Source organism: Oncorhynchus mykiss, chromosome 13 (genome assembly GCF_057628025.1).
Source record: "Oncorhynchus mykiss isolate SJ-2025 chromosome 13, ASM5762802v1, whole genome shotgun sequence".
Lineage (NCBI taxonomy): Eukaryota > Metazoa > Chordata > Actinopteri > Salmoniformes > Salmonidae > Oncorhynchus > Oncorhynchus mykiss.
The window spans coordinates 30,389,641-30,411,598 of NC_143034.1; the positions used below are offsets into that span (position 1 = coordinate 30,389,641).

The 21,958-nt window shown below is 43.1% G+C and overlaps 1 protein-coding gene across 3 annotated transcripts; it reads left to right on the plus strand.

Moving 5' to 3' along the window:
- Positions 1 to 873: 873 nt before the first annotated feature.
- Positions 874 to 6,877, plus strand: LOC110485944 (uncharacterized). Of its 3 annotated transcripts, XM_090196008.1 has the most exons (5): positions 889 to 1,134; positions 1,486 to 1,647; positions 4,531 to 4,620; positions 4,987 to 5,322; positions 5,733 to 6,877. In XM_090196008.1, exons 2-5 carry the CDS (start codon positions 1,605 to 1,607, stop codon positions 6,110 to 6,112), a joined length of 849 nt encoding a protein of 282 aa, XP_090052134.1. In that variant the 5' UTR covers positions 889 to 1,134; positions 1,486 to 1,604; the 3' UTR covers positions 6,113 to 6,877. The 3 variants fall into 3 exon arrangements, with proteins under 3 accessions (XP_021412876.3, XP_090052134.1, XP_090052135.1); XM_021557201.3 differs by lacking the exon at positions 1,486 to 1,647 and having other exon boundaries at positions 874 to 1,134; XM_090196009.1 differs by lacking the exons at positions 889 to 1,134; positions 1,486 to 1,647 and adding an exon at positions 2,024 to 3,540.
- Positions 6,878 to 21,958: the final 15,081 nt, after the last annotated feature.

Below are 21,958 nucleotides of genomic sequence, written 5' to 3' on the forward strand. Positions count from 1 at the left end.
CATTTGCAGAACATCTGTGTTTTCACCCTTGTTCTACAACATTAATAAGTGTATGAGTTACTTGAATATGCTGGCTGTAAAGATTCAGACAAAACACCGTCATAAACTTTTTGTCAGGATTTGGCCAGGGTTGTTCCGGTTTTGGTCACTAGATGCCCCCATTGTGCTTTTTGACCCTTTTGTTTTCCCTTGTTTCCAGTTATTATTTGCACCTGTGCCTCGTTTCCCTTGATTGTATTTAAACCCTTAGTTTTCCTCAGTTCTTTGCTCTGTGTTTGAATGTTGGCACCCAGCCCCAGTGATGCTGTGAACATGTGTTACTCCTGTTGGACTCTCTTGTGGTACTCTGTTTTTGTTCTTGTTTATTTCTTTTTGATTATCTTTTGAGTCTTTTTTCTGCTGTACCTACCACCTTGTGGATGTACCCTTTTTGACTTGGAGGATTACCTTTGTTCTCTTGGAATTACTTTTGATGTTGTGGATTTATATTTTTGCCTGAACTTTCCTTTTTACTTTATTAAAACACCGTCTCAAGTACTGCTGTGTCTGCCTCATCTTCTGGGTTATGCCGACTATTAGTGGCTCAGTTTGCTAAGTGACTGTTTCTCACACCGGAGACCCGAGTTCGTAACCGGGTCCTGACACTTTTATTACCTAGTATACAGAAACATTCTATCCATTTGACCACGTCTAAGCGATGACATTAAAAAAAGTTAATACTGAAACCTATCAAGTGAAATCACTTCATTCTCATGAATAAGCCAATCACGTGAGTGGGAGTGATATCTGCAACAACACTCTCACCCCTTGATGTTGGCACCCAATCAGAGGAACAGCTCCCATTACAACTTCATATGCTAGTTTCTCTTGACTTAGCATTAACTTATCACACTCTCTGCTACACACACACGTTCTCTCACTCTCTTTCAGAAGAGCTGCAAGAGGTAGTTATGAGACACACCTTTCTCAGAGATAAGTACAGCAGCCACACAAAGCCTCCTTACTTAATCATTAACGACCTTGGTATGTAAAGAAACCTACAAGGAAATGGGAGGACTAATTTTAGCAGGGGCTCAGAAGGTATCAGACAGAGTTACTCAAAGAAGCAAGGGACAAGCACGTCTTCATATTGGGGTGAGTCAAGTTATGCTACTGTATCTGTCAGACCTATGTCACCAGCAATATAACTTATCTAGCTGTACTTTTAATGGCCCAGTGCCCTCAAAAACTTGATTGTCCTGTGTTCTATATAGACTGAGTGCACGAAACACCTGTTCTTTCCATGACAAACTGACCAGGTGAAAGCTATGATCCCTTCCTGATGTCACTTGTTAATTAAATCCACTTCAAATCAGTGTAGATGAAGGGGAGGAGACAGGTTAAATAAGGATTTTTAAGCCTTGAGACAATTGAGACATGGATTTTGTATATGTGCCATTCAGAGAGTAAATGGCCAAGACAAAATATTTAAGTGCCTTTGAACAGGGTAGGTGGCAAGCACACCGGTTTGTGTCAAGAACTGCAACGCTGCTGGGATTTTCACGCTCAACAGTTTCACAGTCTACCACCCAAAGGACATTCAGCCAACTTGTCAAAACTATGGAATGGGATGGAGTTTTGGCCTTTCCATGGTGACATCAACATGTGGTAAATTAGTTAATAGACCAATAAGAAAGACTGTTCCAAACCTCTCTGCCAATAACAGCTAGTTTTCAGTTTCCCACTCAGACCACTCCCAGACAGTCCTAACAACATTTTTGCTTGAGAAATTGCTTTTTGCTAAGAAGCTATTTTTGTTTATTGCTTTGAACTGAACAAATTGGAAGGACACATTTTACATAAAGTATTTCATGGAAATGATAAATGAGCCCCATTGAGCACAAATTAAGGCCAGTCTACACACCACATGAGGAACAGAGTTTTACTGTGTGTGTGTTGCAAATGTATTTCTTGCACTTGATGCATATGTACTGTGTCTTCCTGTCCTTCTTGGGTTCATACGCATTGCAGCACTTCTTCTTGTTGCTACAGGCTGCAATCTAGAATGATAAACACTTAGTTCAGGAATTTTACAAACATCTCACTCACTCACATATAGTTGCAGCAGGCCAAGTCAGACACACAGGCAACAACATCACTCACAGTAACTTCCGGTATTGGAGTTGTTGGTTCTGTGGGTCGGGTGGATCGGGCATCAGCATCCTCCTCCTGAATCTTCCTCACGATGGCTGCATAAGCTGGGGTCCTTGGGATATGTTGCCTCCTCTGGATTTGAGGTCTTACCAATGCCTTACTCTTCGAGAAAGAGCCGTCTCTGCACATTCCCTCTGTTCCAATCTGGGTTTAAAGCGATCCAGATGACAAAGGCGTTGTACGCCGAGATGTCCAAGATGTTGAAGAATATTACAAGTGTCCAGCGTAGGGTTCTTCTTTTTCAGCTGTGGCCACAGATTCTCCCATCCCTATGCAGCGTACTCATGAGTACCAGATTTTTGCCTTTCTTTGTCACATAGGACACTAGGGACGTGTCGGCCGTGAACACAAACTTAGAGGAATTGATAGGACTGCTCCGTGTATTAAACAGCTGAGGTGGGAGCCCTGGCTTGTTTTTTCGTATTGTTCCTACCATCGCACGCTACCTCTTGAAGCTCCTGTCCCAGCTTGTGCAAAGTAAAAAAGTTATTGCATGTGATGTTGTGGCCCGCATCCCTTGGCTCTTCTCAGGGGCTCCTCCATCCGGCTTCCCGGGTACACTTGCAAGTTCCACGCATATGATGAAGCAGCATCACAGGCAGCCCAGATCTTGATTCCATATTTTGGGGGTTTAGGCAGTGTGTATTGCCTGAAGGGCAGTAACGTTGGGCCCAGGGTTGTAAAACAGGGGAAGGCGGTCCACCCACTTGTCCCACACTGACCTGATTGCAGCTAGCTTTTCTCTCTGCCGCCGAGCTGGTCTGATGTCTCAGTTATCAAAGCAGATAATCCTGGAATTTATGTGGAAGTTTTCCGGAGACATTGTTGCACTGAAAAGTTCTCCGGCAGTTTCTGCATCCCACAGGGATTCTGTGGATTCCCCATTGGATCTGAAAACACCAGCAACGTTAAGAAACCCAAAGTATGCATGTAAATTAGTTTGGTCCATCTTCCATCTCTCTCCAAAAACACGCCTTCCCTTCAAATGAGTGCAGTCCAGAATGATTTCCTGGATGGTGTCTGGGATGAGCAGTTCAAAAGAAGACTTTATGTTCTGCACATGAGTAACCACCATCCGTGTCGGCCCTGGTTGCATCCATTTGCAGCCGTGCGGGGTGGCTCATTCCTTGGGCTAGAAGAGCATCCAATTTCATCCATATTTCTCCTCCTGCTGGCTGCTGGTTGCTGACGGGCTGGCTGAGGGTCAATCTCATCCTCTTCTTCCAACTCACTGTCAGATTCCGAAGTGAATTCTTCATCTTCCAAAGTGGAAGACGGTCCTTCCACACTAGCTTCTCTCTCTGCAAAAATTATTTCTAAGGCCCTCTGCCATACTGATTGATTGTGGTAAGGAGCCCCACATGCAAAGCTATTTATTTGTGTCCCTTCCCCAATTTGCACCTGGCTGGGGTAGATTGTGGGAAAATACTGCATTTTTCCAATGTAATGAAATGTATTGTAATAGCACTGTGCATGTTCCCACAAGACATTGTAGTTGCACACCCTACAAAGGGTAAAGAGTGTGGGACAAGTGGGAGACAGCATCAATAACCTATCTGTCTCCCTGCCGATGTTGAAACAGCAGGCCCAGGGAGGAGGAAGACCGAGTGAAGGCACACAGTATTTTCTACATGTTTTCACCTACACACACTTTTATTAGCCTCGGGTCCAGTGGTCCCAAACACCACATATGTAATATACACTACCAGTCAAAAGTTTGGACACACCTACTCATTCCAGGGTTTCTTTTTTTTGCTATTTTCTACATTGTAATAATAGTGAAGACATTAAAACGATGAAATAACACACATGGAATCATGTAGTAGCCAAAAAAAAGTGTTAAACAAATCAAAACAGATTTTATATTTGAGATTCTTCAAAGTAGCCACCCTTTGCCTTGACAACAGCTTAGTAGACATTGAAAATGGGTCCCACAGACCCGAGCGATACTGAGATCAACATGGGCTGCATTGGACCTTTAAGTAAAAACTATCGGTCTGTGAAGCAAAATATTACACAGTGCACTCCGCTTATAAGAACGATTTAAGACTCCGTAGGACAGAAACATTCTGATACAATGTACAGGTATTGGATCTTAATTTGAACCAGTTTGCTACAGCAGGAAAATGATCAAATACACTATGTTTTACATTTCTTGCAATGCAGGAAAGTTCTCCTGCAACAGGATCCTACATCTGTACGTCTCTTGAAAGGATCAATCAGTTAAATGAATAAGTGCACTGTGTTTGCAACAGGTGAAGGTGAATATCAGGTAGACTGGGTGAGAGTGACATACTAGTGTAACATGACCAATGTGTAACTTGTGTGCGTCTATAGGAGATCAAGTCAAGAGAAACAAGATGGACCTGCTAACCCAGCAAACGGTGATGCTTTGGCTCTCTGTTGCTCGCACACTCACAACAGCAGGTAAGCAACTATAGGCACCCTGGTCCTCGAGTACCCCCAACAGTACACATTCTCATTGTAGCCCTGGACCAGCACAACCAGTCAATCAACAAGTTATCTTTACAAGCTGAAGTTTGTAACTTGCAGTACTAATACACAGCTGACCATAACTACACAGTTTCTGAAATTATATACTGTAGATGATTTGTATTTCATGTGGATGGGTCTTTGGTACTTGCCAATACAACAATGTAGCTTGGGCCCCCACACTAGTAGGCTCATAACACAAAATGGAATGGCTCGAGTCAGGAACGAACATTAGTTGAGCACAGTCATTCCAAGAGAGCTAAGTGAAGAAACTAACTCCAATATCTCCTTAATCCACAGAGCTGGTGAAGCTAAGCACTGTTGACTCTGTCATTGTGCCATGTCACCAGCGTGTAACCCTCCGATGTGGCATCACCACATTACAGGAGGGGCTGTCGATCAAACATCTGGCCTGGGTCCGCCAGGACGGCATGCACCTGTGTGACGTTAACGGAACTGGAGTGACCGGGACCCACTCAGGGAGCACACCTAGTACCATGGAGTGTAGTTATACCCCGCAGACACAGCTGACCCTGACTCTGCTGCAGGTACAGCCACTGGAGCGGGGAAAGTACTTGTGCAAGCTACGCTCCAATCACGGAGTAAAGGAGGCCACTACAACGGTGGAGCTGCAAGGCGAGTGTCCTAGCCCATTCTCACTCGTGTAATACTGTCATAACCTAGACATCTGTCATGCATGTAGTCTAATGCCATTGACCAGAGGATGGTGGGAGGAGCTATAGGAAGACTGGCTCATTGTAATGGCTGGAATGGGATAAATGGAACGGTAGTCATGTTTGATTCTGTTCCATTAATTCCATTCCAGCCATTACGTTACAATGAGCCAGTCCTCCTATAGTGGACATAGCTAATGGACATTGCCAAACCACCAGGAAGTACAAGGGACTTTACTGTGCCTCAACTGAGCAAAATGTATGACTAATGGTGTCAGGGGGCTTACGGAATTGTATTGCACCATTTCAAGAACTCTCCAACCTCAGCCATATACTTTGTGTTTAATTTTGTTTTAATCTGTTTCCATTCAGAGTGCTACAGGGAGGCCCAGCCCAGTGTCAGTGATGAGGGCCCAACCTGCCGCTTCACTGGGGTCTACCCTGATGGAGAGGTGCACTGGTTCCAGGGACCCAACAACGTGACTGGGGACTCTACAATCAACACTAAACAAGTGGAAGATGGAGCGTCATTGACTATAACTAGTTCCCTGAAAAGAAAGACTGTCTCTGGGGAAGGGGCCTACAACTGCTCCCTGTGGATCCCCAGTACCGGAGCCTACCTGACCAGCAGCTTAGTGGTACCAGAGCATAGTAAAGCCAAGGTTGTGCAGCCCAATGCCAGTGGGGCAGGGTCCATTGGTCCTTTGTGGAAACCTTTTCTATTCCTCCTGAGTACTCTCTTCCTGGTGTGATGTCTTGAAAACAAACATTGACAAGCAAGTGGATCATTTAATAAGAATATAGAAGAGCCATTGTGTGAGGTTCCTTTCATGGTCCAAAGGTTTCCTTGGCTGCGTAGAACAAGGAAATGATAACCTGAGGCTGGTAACCTGCTGCAAATCAACCTATTGTGAACGCACCCTTGTTGGTCTGCCAGTGCCCGATGTTAATTAGATTGTTAATTAAAAACAGCAAATGGCAGTAGAAACAATAACAAAGCTTACTTCCTTCCCGTTTCGGTGAAAAGCTGAGGGATGGGGCCGGAGAAATGTAACCACTCTCAAATTCATAGACAGTGCTTTGGATGCATGGCCTGACCATCCATGATATCAAAATAATTAGTTTTAACAATGTTTTGAGGCTATATAGTGTTTTATTAAATTGGAGTTAAACAAGCTTCTGATGGTGTAAGACAGTTGCACTAAGCTCATGAGGCATTTGTAAGTTATATTCTTCAAGAATGAATGTGTACATATATAACATTTAAAAAATGATGTAACAACTACTGATTGCCCCTTTAAGGGCGTGACCTTTTGTAGAAAAGCATTCCTGTTTGCGTTAATCAGAGATCCCCTTACTGTTCGGCGTGCTTTGGGCGGACAGGAGCGGTGGTTTAATTGGGTTGATTTTCTACGTTTGATTGAATGTGAGTTGTGCGAGAAACGTATTGTTAGTAATGATGTCTGTGAGGTGATATTCCTGCTTAGGATGGATGTAAATAAATGGCTGCGTCCTGATTATTGTCTGAGTCCCATGCTCCACTCCTTGATACAAAGAACCGGTGTATTTTAGATTTAGTCCTGAGGACCTCCTCTCGCCAATAACAAAAAAAAAGTGATGTAGGACTTGCTACAGGAATTGAACATTTGTGTAAACTCTCCCGCACTACATGTGGCGTAGTCCGGTATCCCTAGTTGGGAGGTGTTACATCTCGGCGGATAGTCTGCAGCGATGGACATGGCTCTACCTGTTCAGCGGTTGCGCTGTTACAATGTGCAAGAGGGCCGTTTCTCTTTTGTGTATCCCCTGTGTTCTGCTGGCAAGGTGGTCCCAGGTTCTCAGCCGTTGCTGGAGTGCAAGAGCCCAAGATGGTTCCAACGGGGGGGCAAGGTGCACCAGGGCCATCGCACGTTAAGTAGACATTTTAGAATGTTTGGGCATTACTGCTTTTAAAACATTAGTCACAGGAGCTCCAATGATGTCATAGGGGGGATTTTTAGCTCTTCTATGAATTGATTTCTCACTGATCTTTGCATGCTCTCACAAATGCCTTGCCTTAATGGATTGCTAATTGCCCTTTATTGATTGGGTGTGTGTGCTGTGACTTGGGAATTTGCTGTACTTAATTGTATCAACTTTTTAACCACCCTTCCTGTGATTGGAGCTTCCCTGAACTAGGCTCTTTCATTGCAGTTCACGCCCTCTGCCTCCTTTTATAACCTGTGGTGCACCTGTGTTCAGTGGCAAGCACCTCTGGCAGTGTGGAGAGCAGAGGGTACAAGATTCAAGCTGTAGTACAATGTCTGAAGCTAGCTCACAGTGGAGTCCATCCTGAACATAGTTTGCCCTGCATTCATTGTTGTCGGCTATCTTTTTTTTGCTAGTAGGGCCACTCCCTCTCCAGATAGATTCCTTATGAGGATGAAATGATGTAACCTATTGCTCTTAAAGAGACAGTGATGTGATTGTAGTCCTAGGTATTATAATTGTCTTGTCGTGCACAAGTCACCATCCGGGTATTTATTGCTATTTATACTGGTAAACAAAAACTGTAGTTTTTTAAAAATGTATCTTCAAACGGTCCATTACATTTATGACAGGCCACCTATTGAACAATTCCCCCTCATTAACAGGAACTTTAGTCTGGTAGTTGTGCCATTTTAGATATCCCTAGTCAGCATGTGTTCAATATACACTGGGTGTACTAAACATTAGGAGCACCTGCTCTTTCCATGACATGGACTGAACAGGTGAAAGCTGTACACATGTATCGATGTCACTTGTTACATCCACTTCAATCCATGTAGGTGAAGGGAAGGAGACGGGTTAAAGGGTGTTTAAGCCTTGACCCATGGATTGGGAATGTGTGCCATTCAGAGGGTGAATGGGCAAGACAAAATGTTTAAGCGTCTTTGAATAGGGTATGGTAGTTAGGTGCCTGTCGCACCGGTTTGTGTCAAGAAGTGCAACACTGTAGGGTTTTTTCATGCTTAGCAGTTTCCCGTGTGTATCAAGAATGGTCCTCCACCCACCAGAACATCCAGCCAACTTGACACAACTGTGGAATGTTTCTGACACCTTGTCGAGTCCATGCCCTGATGAATTGAGTCTGCTCTGAGGGCAAAAAGGGAGTGCTACTCAATATTAGGAAGCTGTTCTTATTGTTTAGTACACAGTATACTGCACGGCTAATATCTGAGCAAGGCTGGCTGTGCGTGCATATGATAAATTACCTTGTTTGCATCTTAGATCTAAAACACAATAATGTTTAGGAGATACAGAATGCAAAATATTTTATAATTAAAGAAATACAGGGAATACCCCTGGGCAAACCAGACAACTGTGTTGAATGTTGATCTGTCTCTTGTTGCCAAATGCTGCCCTCTGCTGGAGTTTGTCTGCTGCTGCAATTGTGGCCAACCTCACTCTCAGTATGTGTGATCAAAATACGCTGACCAAATAAGAGTTTACTGTAAGAAGGGAAATAGATGGTCTGGGATATACCCCTAAATAAGAACCTCTCTCCATATCTCATCTGGCCCTTATGCCATGTTCACGTGCTAGTCGGAACTAGGAAACAAAAAAATGTCAAATTGCTAACGGGTTGGATTTATACAAGTGCCTCGATCATCCAGTTAGCATGTTGAAAATGTCTGTGAACGTGCCATTAGTATGGTGTCCAAAAGTTATCTACACACAGTGACCCATCTCACCCTCTTGGGCTAAGTGCATTGTTTCTCCTAACCTTTGGAGCCAAACATTTTAAACAAGGTTTTTTGTGAGGCTTTTCCAGTCTGCCCACTTTGCTCAAATGGTCCAGTTAAAGTCAGCGCTAGACGGGGTCTGTGCTTTTAGTGAGACAGGTTAAAAATGCCATCTGTCAAGACTGGAATATTACACACACCACACCTTATAGTCACTGAGGAACCTAATAGTTCCTCATGACAGGTGTACTTGGTTATAATTGGGGCTCCTGAGTGGCCGTGATTGGGAGTCCCGTCAGTCTGAAGTACATGTCAGCTATCAGTGTAATCCTCATATAGACATTAACACTCTGCATGCTAAAGGCTTAAGTGGTTCCTGTATGTGGTTAATATTTGAAAGTCCACCTGATTTTAAAATGTACAGTCATTTTTTAAATTGTATGTATTGAACCTTTTATTTAACTAGGCAAGTCAGTTATTAAGAATAAATTATTATTTACAATGACGGCCTACACCGGCCAAACCCGGGCGACACTGGGCCAATTGTGGAACCAGGGTTTCTGTCGTGACGCGTCTAGCACTGAGAGGAAGTGCCTGAGCTTGCGCCACACGGGAGCCCCATAAATAACAACAATCATCATCCAATTCCGTTAGTAAGCGATGTTATCAATGTACATTTAATGTCTGTGTGTTTTCATTCTCAACTGTCGGAAAGACTTGGTGCTATCGAATTCAATGTTCCACATGCAAAAAAAACAACCGAGGCTATTCAAATCAAGACATCATCATCATGATAAATTATGATTTACACTGCTGACTAAACTCTGGCGTGGAGCTGAGACCAGGCTTTGTGGAATCCAGCTCCGTCAATACTTCAAAACATTTCAATTAGGAAACGCCCACCTCCGTACCTATGTTTGTCGTCTTTGGTTGCTGAAATCTATACTTTTTCGATAAACGTTAATCAAATACCACCAACTGTTTCCTTGTTGAGATTCAATTGGCACATGCATTTGCCCTGAGTTGCCATCTCAGAGTAAAAGCAATGTGCAAACAGTCAGTGGCTGTATTTGATGTGCGTTGCGTCATTTAAGTATTGACCTTGTGCGAATCGATAGTCCGAGCTAGATTCCACAAAGCCTGGTCTCGGCTCCACACCGTTGGTGATGTTCATAAACTTCCTTCACCATGGAGTGGAGTTCAGTCCACTACTACTGAAATGTTTCTTTGTGGTTAATTTCTGTTCAGAGTAAGAGCAGCATTTCAACCACTTCCCCTTTCCACCACAAGAGGGGGAGAGTGACACACCAACTATGAGAGATCGTGAGTATCGGTTTGCCGGAGAAAATTCAACCACACAGTGTACCAGGACTGCAATCCTCTTACATATAGTGTGCGTACCAAATGGCACCTATTCCCTATGTAGTGCACTAGTGAATATTCACCATATCATCTCTTAGCCGTGATTAGAAAATGCCTCAGGAGTGCAAGGAGAGATGGAAACGAACATACCACAGAGGAATCATTTCAGTCAGCGTGTCACACACCCACATAATGGGCCCCTCACCAGTGGTGGCTGGTGGGAGGAGCTATAGGAGGACCGGCTCATTGTAATGGCTGGAATGGAATTATTGGAACCGTGTCAAACACATCAAATGTATGGAAACCACATTTGACTCCGTTCCATTCCAGCCATTACAATAAGCCTGTCCTGCTATAGGTCCTCCCACCAGCCTCCACTGATCCACCACAGTACCATGGGGGGCCTATTCAATCAAAACTAATAACTGGTTTCCAGGTTTAAAAATAACGTATTTTCTTTTCGTGCGTGAAAACACCTTTGCAGCATGCTGTAAGAAGAATGACGTGTTTGACTGGAAAGAGCTCCTGTGGATGCCTGTCATCCTACAGTCCGTTACCATGACAAACCACTCACTGTGATTTGACACTGGATAACCCCCTTCCTAACTATCTGAAACGTCTTGCTCGTCTTGTTACATCACCACACTAGCGTTTGTTTGAAGATGTTCCGGATCCCTCTCTTGAAAACGCTACAAACCCAAGCCAGCAGAAAAAAAGGTGGAGTGAGAGAGTTCAGAAGTGAAGTGGTTAGCCATAGGAACTCTGTCTCAAAACACACACGCATACACACGTGTTTTATCTCCATCCCACACACACCCAACCCAGGGAACACAGTGGGGAATGCAGCCCCGTTGCCATGGGGACCAGAAGCCCTCTGATGGCTCTCTGCCACACGCACAAACACACAGAGAGGGGCCGTGTGTTCCTCTCCCTGGCCAATTAGTCTAGCCACTGTTATCTCCCCTCAGAGTGGTTTACATTACAGCCTTGACAGCCTGCTGGCCGATGGTCAGGTGATCTGTCCTATCCACAGCTGGCCATATCAACATGGTGAGGACGGCCATTCTGTCAACACAGGCCTGGGATTTATGTAAAGAACAGGTAAGTGGGTTACCTAACGCTAAAATGGCAGTTGGCTTTGGGACTAATTGCTTTGGGAATAAATAAAAGAGAGAAGTGACATTGATTTGTTATTGTAAATGGGCCTACAATTATCATGACACAGTTTCTCTCCAGATTATTATGGCCTTCAAAGAGCAAAGAAAAATAAGTCAAAGTTCAATGAAAGGGCATAATGGAAATGGGGAAGGTTTTATGTTGTGAACCTCATAGGGATAGCTAGACTTTATTATGTGTACTCTATGCAGACCGAAGGAGAATTCATATATTCTGTGCTTGTATAACGCTATAGCTCTGGAAATCAATAATGTGAATAACATCGCAGAACGGAGTCGTGCTGGAGCTACTTTGATGTGAACAGCAAGGCGTTGAGACTCTAGCTCTGCTTGACACCGGAGGTTGCAGTGTAAGAATAGGGAAGAAAATCTTCCATCCAACCAAAAAGCTTCATTGTACTGAACCCTCCGTGCTCTGTTGACACCATCCTCCTTCGTACCGTTTGACATAATTCAAGACGAGCAAGATCGCAAAGGCAAAAGTCATTTGTAGATACAGAAACAAGAGCAACACAATTGCGTAAGACTTGTATAACAGACACAGATGGCTATATCTCCCAGCTTCCAGAGTGAGGACAGATGAGAGGCGTGCTCTGTCCTCGAATCCCCATGAGCAGCACACAAATGCATTACTCTTTCAAATCCTCATTTCCGATGGGACAGTGTTTCATTTTACAGAAGACCCATCAGGCACGACAATGTCCGAGCACCATGGAGCTGTACCATAGGGCCAGAAACACGAGGCCTGCCTAATGAATACCACCCAGAGTGACTGTCGACAACATTTGGCACAAGCTGTTCAAAATCCTGAATGTCACCTCAACTCAACTCCCAGAATAAGTGGATGTACCTCAAACCCCCATTCACACCAAGCTGTCTGAGATTGTCCATCTTCTCGTTCCCTCATTGGAACAGAGATGTTTGTCCTAGTCTGGTTGCCACGCCCATTTTAACCCATCTACATCATTTGGATCAGAGTGTTAGGCGATAGAATTAGAACTGGAGTTCCGTGGTGTGAGTGAGCTGTCAGTTAGTACAGTTAGTACAGCATGTACATGTGTGCTTTGTTGCCACGGGAGACAACACACGGTTGGCCAAACTGTAATGCGGGGTTGATGATACTGCTCTGTCTGCATTTTTCATCTGATATGTAACATGCATATCCTTCTATAAGCATTATTTGTCATGTGATTGGTTTAAAGCCCCCATGCAGTCTTTGTAATTGTATTTTTAAATCATTGTATGTGTGTTAATTTAATGAAAATTACTCAAAAACATATTTTGAATCATTTATTTCCCTGAGCTTCCTTTGGCCATTCAAATGCTTTGTCTGCTCGTGTGGGTGTTTGGAAACAAATTTGAAGATATTTACATATGTAGCCCTGATTGGCTGATAGGATGATCTAGAGCCCACCCCCTTACCCAGATGAACAATTCTTCATCTATTATAATCAGATCACTTTGTGGTGTGAGGACAGCTCTTACGCAAAAATGTTTAACTGAACTGCCCCTTTAAGAATGACGCAATTGAGATAACGCCAATGAATTGTCTGACTATTGACAATGTAGTGCATTAGCTCCAGTATAGTTCTAGGATTGTGTTATTATATTGGAGTTTCTTATCTACGGTGACTAACGTGTCACCGCCACAGCCTGCCTTGCAACGTGTTATGATTTATTTCTGCAGCAGCTGGGCACACATGGCATGATTCAGGTTAAGTGCCAGGCTGAAGGATGCCCATCATGCCAGGAGGTCAACACCAGTAGTATCCACACTGGCCACACACTAAAACACGGACAAAGTAGACTAAACACTGTGTCCACAATAACACAAGCGCACCAACACAGTAACACTCCCATGAGTGCAAGTAGGGCAACACCAGTAGTATCCACACTGGCCACACACTAAAACACAGACAAAGTAGACTAAACACTGTGTCCACAATAACACAAGCGCACCAACACAGTAACACTCCCATGAGAACAAGTAGGGCAACACCAGTATACACAGTGTCCACACGGACACTACCACTAACATCACTATGGGTTAGACTAACACTAACCTACTTACACAGTAACACACTGGAACACAGAAGCACAGAATCCACTGCAGTTTACTGGGTTGATATTGGATGGGTTGACAGCTGTCCAGTGTGGATGCCTCTCTGCTATTCTGGGTCATAAACATATGACAATGGGAGCAAGTCATCATTCAAATCTGTTTTTAGTTCAAATAAATAAATAAATAGTTATCTTGTGTAAGGAAATATGTATTTCTAAAAGAAAGGATTTACATCTGTTGTCCTTGGATGCAGACCAAATTGTCATATGCTCAAACCTTCTACGAATCATATCCAAATCTCTTGTTTACAAGTCCAGCTGTAGCATTCCACGTGTACCTCCACCTGCTAATGCACTGAACGATCAGGTCTTTTCTGTTGTCTCTCAAACTGTTTTGATCAATGCGATACAGATCACTGGAGGTTGGTGGCACCTAAACTGGGGAGGACGGGCTCGTGGTAATGACTGGAGAAGAATCAGTGGAAGGCTATCAAATCCATCATTATGAGACGCTCTCCCCTCAGCAGCCTCCACTGGTGCAGATATACGATTTAATATGAATAACGAAGAAGCTTATTGCGTAATTGTGCAGAACGCGCATGGCAATGACTGAGTCCAGTAAACAGCAAGCCTCATGGTTACAATCTCTACGTATGCATTAACCGAGGCTGAACCAAGCGCCATTCAAATCCAATACTTGGGCTGCATTGATCCCGTATGAATCGATACACCTGCTCTGCACAGTAACTGTTGCTGCACACTAACACACAGACCCTTGAGAACACGGGCGCACGCGCTCTTCACAGCAAGATAGACAATTAATGAGCTCATATCAAACAGCATCACTCTACCGCTCCATTGAAGAGCAAACTTCTAGATTCATCTTGCCTCAACAATTCCCCGTTCCAAGAATAATTGACCAAACTATGACGAATCTACAGTCATGTATGTCTGTGGCTTTCTGCTCCTTCTAATCAAAGTCCTCTTCATGTGGGCAGATGAGTCAATAGTCCTGCCGGTGCTGGCTTGAATGGGGACATGTGATCAATGTATACACAGAGTACACAGAGAATAGGGTTGCAGATGGATCTCGTTAGGGGAGACCCCCACACCTTTCCAATGCACCACTGCTTCGGCCATTTCCTCCTCATCGAAGGGGGAGGCGGTAAAGTAACCTATGTTGCTGTGTTTATGTAACACCTGGCAACCCAGCCCTCCTCCCCCTCCTCACATTCTAGGTTGTCTTGCGAGCATTGAGAGCATATGCCTCTGGTATTGTTGTATTTATACTCCAGACTCTCCTCCATTAGGCCTGAGTGCTCTGCAGCACAACATAGGACTTTGAAGGGAGATAGGGTATGCGAGAGAGAGAGAGAGAAAGAGAGAGATGAAGAGTTTACTGTTCATTTTTGATTGTTTACTTCACTTTGGTAAATTATCTATTTCACTTGCTTTGGAAATGTAAAACATATGTATCCCATGACAATAAAGCCCTGAATTGAATTGGAGAGAGAGAGAGAGAGAGAGAGAAAGAGAGAGAGAGAGAGAGAGACAGAGACAGAGGGAGAGAGAGAGAGAGAGAGACAGAGGGAGAGAGAGAGAGAGAGAGAGAGAGAGAGAGACAGAGAGAGAGAGAGAGAGACAGAGAGAGAGAGAGAGAGAGAGAGAGAGAGAGAGAGAGAGAGAGAGAGAGAGAGAGAGAGAGAGAGGACTGTGCCAGTCACTATTATAAAGAGTAAGTGGGACAGGCCTAGATAGATAGACTTCAGCCAGTTTAGTAACAGTCATCTGAGGCTGCAGAGGCAGTAACAGAGTTAGAGTTTCTCAACCTCTGAGTGCTCCAATGGTTGCATCATTTTGATCCAGTCCAGCACCAATGCACATGATTCAATTAATCAAAGGCTTGAAGATTAGTTGAGTAGTATAGCCTACACTAGCAGTCAATGTGTGGTGTTCAATGTAGGCCTAAATTCCATGAGATTTTGAAAATAATATGCAGGACTTGACATTAACCTGTTTATCCACTTGTCCTTCAGACAAGGGAGGTGACAAAAATGTTTTTGTGTTGTTTGATGCAAAAAAACACTTTACAAAATAAAATGCATTATTATTCCCATACCATTATTACAGAGAATCTGACAAATTATGCTACGTTCTGCCTACTGGCTACTTAGCTTATTCAAGCGTGTCTCAAAATACAACACTGCCCCTTTAAGACAAAAAAAGCTCTTTACCTGACTTACTTTTCAAATTTGTCTAGGAAGCAATCACTCCCCTATTGCTGACAACAAATTATCTATAACTGGGATAATAACTCACTAACTAGCAAAGGATATGAACAAAATGTGCACGCATCTATTCAAGACCACAGCTGTAAACACAGTCCAGTTCAAAGTAAATGGCACAGATCCATATCTGGCAATGGTCTATTTGCATATAAGCCTACTGCAGCTCTGATTGGTTTTGCAGCACAGGTCTGTGTAGAGTTGGGGCTGAGTTATGCACAATAGAATTGTAGTTCGATGAGTTCTTTTGTTTTGGTAAGTTGCATTGAAATGTGCTAATATTGCGTTGATTCGATCACATTTGCCACAGTAAAGGGAAACGTTGATAGTGTTAACTAACAGGGAAAACTCTAGAAAGTTGAGGGAAGTTCAATCTCGTGCCTCTCTCAGTGGTCTGATAGTTCTGTTCTCTGTGCAGAGTTGCTTGGCAGTCTCAGGCTACTGCGCGCCCATTGGAAGCAATTTGGCCTTGGCCTGCTATGTAACCCAGAACACGGACACACCGTCTGTTCCTTTTGACACTGGATTTGTGGAAACACAGACACATTAAGCCTTCCGACTGTCTGCAAACACAGACTAGAAACGCACAATGCGTTTGGAAAGAGAGACAACACGAGCCAGCAAGGCGCCAGGAACCCAAATCTGGTTAAATCAATATTCCCACCGGACCATTGAGAACCAATCTAAATATTGATTCATCATTTCGGTTGTTGTCTCCTGTTCCAAATATGTACAGGACCGGGCACAGTGTCAATGCAAATCGACTTCCTCATGATCAAATATCAAACGTTGACATGAGGTAATATTGGTCCGGGGGTGAGATAATACATGGCTTTAGAGAGACCATCAGTCATGAGTCCTCGTTTGATCCATGGAAAGAGTGAACAGCTGAGAGAACAGCTGACGGTCTATATCTCAAGCCTTTGTCTCAACTGTTATTCAGTTCCAATGTTATTTTGTTCTCTCATGTGCTGACTGAGAATAAGTATGCATAAGCATTGTACAGCAAAAGTCACATTTATAAATCAATAAACATGTTAGTCCAAAAGGTGTGAAAATATATAATTGATGGCTGAGCATAAACTGGATTAAAACAGATATCATAGCTAGTGGATGTTGATAATATTAGTACCAAGGGATGAGTAGCTATAGCTTAGCTTGTTAATTAATCATCTGAACTACAGTAACGGGCATTGTACTGGAAGTTAAAATGCAAGCACACAGTCAGGAAAATGAAAGACTGCTTAATCCTGCATTAGACACATTGGGTGTTTTTCAAGTGGCACCCTATTCCCTGTATAGTGCACTACTTTTGACCAGGGCCCATAGGGAATAGGATGCCATTTAGGACCATCAATGTCCTAAAAGGACTCAAAGCAACAAGCCCCAATTGATTTGAACAAATAAGGACATACGGTGCCATTGGGAACATTCAGCCTGCAGGTTGGGCGACAGCTAAGGACAGCTAAAGGACAGCTGAGGGGGTTTCTGGTTATTGGGTTGCAATGACCGTCTTCAAAAACGTTTTAGGCACAATCAATCAATCAGCACCCCGCTCCTCTTCCTCAAAATAGTTTGAAGCAATCAGATTGAATTAGAGAAAGGCATCGGATAGGAGAGCACACTCAAAAGATCGTAGCAATAACAAGCTGTTCTTTCAGCATTTTTTAAGCGAGATCTCAGCAGTGCTCACTATTGAGTTTTATTGACAGTTGACGTTCAGCTCAGCAGTCAAATGTGACTGATGTTTTAGAAAATGCACAGTGGTGGTGGGTGGATAGGGGTGTGTGAGTTTCAAAAGATATATATATTTCACCTTTATTTAACCAGGTAGGTTAGTTGAGAACAAGTTCTAATTTGCAACTGCGACCTGGCCAAGATAAAGCAAAGCAGTTTGACACACACAACAACAAAGAGTTGCACATGGAATAAATAAATATACAATCAATAATACAGTAGAAAAATCTATATACAGAATGTGCAAATGAGGTAGGATAAGAGAGGTAAGGCAATAAATAGGCCATGGGGGTGAAGTAATTGTCAGGAGGTCTATGTGTAGCTGGTGTATAGGAGTCAGGCGCAGGACAGCAGATACAGTGCCTTGCGAAAGTATTCGGCCCCCTTGAACTTTGCGACCTTTTGCCACATTTCAGGCTTCAAACATAAAGATATAAAACTGTATTTTTTTGTGAAGAATCAACAATAAGTGGGACACAATCATGAAGTGGAACGACATTTATTGGATATTTCAAACTTTTTTAACAAATCAAAAACTTTAAAATTGGGCGTGCAAAATTATTCAGCCCCCTTAAGTTAATACTTTGTAGCGCCACCTTTTGCTGCGATTACAGCTGTAAGTCGCTTGGGGTATGTCTCTATCAGTTTTGCACATCGAGAGACTGACATTTTTTCCCATTCCTCCTTGCAAAACAGCTGGAGCTCAGTGAGGTTAGATGGAGAGCATTTGTGAACAGCAGTTTTCAGTTCTTTCCACAGATTCTCGATTGGATTCAGGTCTGGACTTTGACTTGGCCATTCTAACACCTGGATATGTTTATTTTTGAACCATTCCATTGTAGATTTTGCTTTATGTTTTGGATCATTGTCTTGTTGGAAGACAAATCTCCATCCCAGTCTCAGGTCTTTTGCAGACTCCATCAGGTTTTCTTCCAGAATGGTCCTGTATTTGGCTCCATCCATCTTCCCATCAATTTTAACCATCTTCCCTGTCCCTGCTGAAGAAAAGCAGGCCCAAACCATGATGCTGCCATCACCATGTTTGACAGTGGGGATGGTGTGTTCAGCTGTGTTGCTTTTACGCCAAACATAACGTTTTGCATTGTTGCCAAAAAGTTCAATTTTGGTTTCATCTGACCAGAGCACCTTCTTCCACATGTTTGGTGTGTCTCCCAGGTGGCTTGTGGCAAACTTTAAACAACACTTTGTATGGATATCTTTAAGAAATGGCTTTCTTCTTGCCACTCTTCCATAAAGGCCAGATTTGTGCAATATACGACTGATTGTTGTCCTATGGACAGAGTCTCCCACCTCAGCTGTAGATCTCTGCAGTTCATCCAGAGTGATCATGGGCCTCTTGGCTGCATCTCTGATCAGTCTTCTCCTTGTATGAGCTGAAAGTTTAGAGGGACGGCCAGGTCTTGGTAGATTTGCAGTGGTCTGATACTCCTTCCATTTCAATAGTATCGCTTGCACAGTGCTCCTTGGGATGTTTAAAGCTTGGGAAATCTTTTTGTATCCAAATCCGGCTTTAAACTTCTTCACAACAGTATCTCGGACCTGCCTGGTGTGTTCCTTGTTCTTCATGATGCTCTCTGCGCTTTTAACGGACCTCTGAGACTATCACAGTGCAGATGCATTTATACGGAGACTTGATTACACACAGGTGGATTGTATTTATCATCATTAGTCATTTAGGTCAACATTGGATCATTCAGAGATCCTCACTGAACTTCTGGAGAGAGTTTGCTGCACTGAAAGTAAAGGGGCTGAATAATTTTGCACGCCCAATTTTTCAGTTTTTGATTTGTTAAAAAAGTTTGAAATATCCAATAAATGTCGTTCCACTTCATGATTGTGTCCCACTTGTTGTTGATTCTTCACAAAAAATACAGTTTTATATCTTTATGTTTGAAGCCTGAAATGTGGCAAAAGGTCGCAAAGTTCAAGGGGGCCGAATACTTTCGCAAGGCACTGTATGAGTAAATAAACGTATTTACTCAACATATAATAAATACAATTCAAAAACAGAGCCCACAATAACGGACCTTCCTACATAGAAACAATCACTCACAAACAAACATGGGGGAACAGAGGGTTAAATAATGAACAGGTAATTGGGGGATTTAAACCAGGTGTGTAAGACAAAGACAGAACAAATGGAAAATGAAAAGTGGATCGGCGATGGCTAGAAGGCCGGTGACGTCGACCGCCGAACGCCGCCCGAACAAGGAGAGGGACCGACTTCGGCGGAAGTCGTGACAGTAATTACAATATAGTAATTAAACACTGGAATGGTAGAATGTGCAGAAGATGAATGTGCAAGTGGAGATACTGGGGTGCAAAGGCACAAGATAAATAAATAAATACAGTATGGGGATGAGGTAGATTGGATGGGCTAATTACAGATGAGCTATGTACAGGTGCAGTGATCTGTGAGCTGCTCTGAGAGCTGGTGCTTAAAGCTTGTGAGGGAAGTAAGAGTCTCCAGCTTTGTGAGATTTTTGCAGTTCGTTCCCGTCATTGGCAGCAGAGAACTGGAAGGAGAGGCGGCCAAAGGAAGAATTGGCTTTGGGGGTGACCAGTGAGGTATACCTGCTGGAGCGGGTGCTACTATGGTGATCAGTGACCTGAGATAATGCGGGGCTTTACCTAGCCGAGACTTGTAGATGACCTGTAGCCAGTGGGTTTGGCGACGAGTATAAAGCGAGGGCCAGCCAACGAGAGCATACAGGTCGCAGTTGTTCGGGTCTTTGGCATCATTCAACTGAAGACTGTTATTTTATCAAATTAATTCTCTGTAATTATTTTTACATGATTAACCTAATCACGTAAATGTAATTAACTAGGAAGTTGGGACACCAAGGACAATATTCAGATTACAAAGTAATAATTTTCCTAATATAACTTGCAGATATTTTAATATCTGATTAATTAGTCTTCTAATTAATGAATGATTCTTTACCTCACATTAATCTCATTCATTGTTGGCACGAACCCAGTCTTCACTATGAATCATCCATACACCAATTGTCTAAATCATTTATTTATTAACTAACTAAAAAATCACAGAAATGCTTATACAAACAGTAGTACACATGGTTACAAGGAAATGATAGGGGAGGTACCCTAGTGGGATAAACCGATATTATGGCTTGGTGAACAAAAGGGAAGTGGGTGTAGACTGAGAAAGGCGGGAATTACGCAAATGAGTCACCACACACTTGATAATTATATTATTTGAAATGCTAATCCTTTGCACTTGAACGATCACTCATTCGGGAATAATTGCAATCAATATATATATATTTACGCTCAGTGTGTCGTCGTGATCTCTGTTGGAATCGTCCGTCTTTCTGTTGGAAAGTTTGTCCGCCCTCTCTCTGTCTTCCGTGGTTAGATGGATAGTTGAGCGTCCCATTCAGAAATGTTCTTATAGAATAGATGTTTCGGTGGTTGTCGGTCCTCGCATTCACGGGTACATAATTTCTAGCTGCAGACTAGTAATTAGTATCGAAGAGTAGCTCTTATTCTGTCGGATCGATAGTCTCAGAGTTTAACCACGTGGTATGGTTAAAAGATTCAGCAACCATTACAATCTTAGCTCCGTCGATGGTCGAAGTACACATGGTCTCTACTCAAACCTTAGCTCCCTCTGTGATCGAGGTACTGGTCTGCTAGGAAATTCCCAATGTGGGGGTTATATCCAGAACAGTATGAAAGGGTTGTCACATGACGCCAGATCAATGTCTGTGCTCATGGGATGGGCCTATGACTTAGTTAAACTCCAAAGGGAATTGGAGTTTCCTTCATTAACTTCTTTGGGACTGGGGGGCAGTATTGAGTAGCTTGGATAATAAGATGCCCAGAGTAAACTGCCTGCTACTCAGGCCCAAAAGATAGAATATGCATATACTTAGTAGATTTGGATAGAAAACACTCTGAAGTTTCTAAAACTCTTTGAATGATGTATGTGAGTATAACAGAACTCAAATGGTAGGCAAAAACCTGAGAAGAAAATCCAACCAGGAAGTGGGAAATCTAAGTTTTGTAGTTTTTCAAGTCATTGCCTATCGAATATACAGTGTCTATGGGGTACTATTGCACGTCCTAAGGCTTCCAATAGATGCCAACAGTCTTTAGAACCTTGTTTGAGACTTCTACTGAGAAGGGGGAGAGAATGAGAGCTGTTTCAACCAGGTGTCTGGCAGAGTGCAATGAGCTCAGTCTTGCGCGAGCCCGTGAGAGTTAGCTGCATTCCATTGCATTTCTAA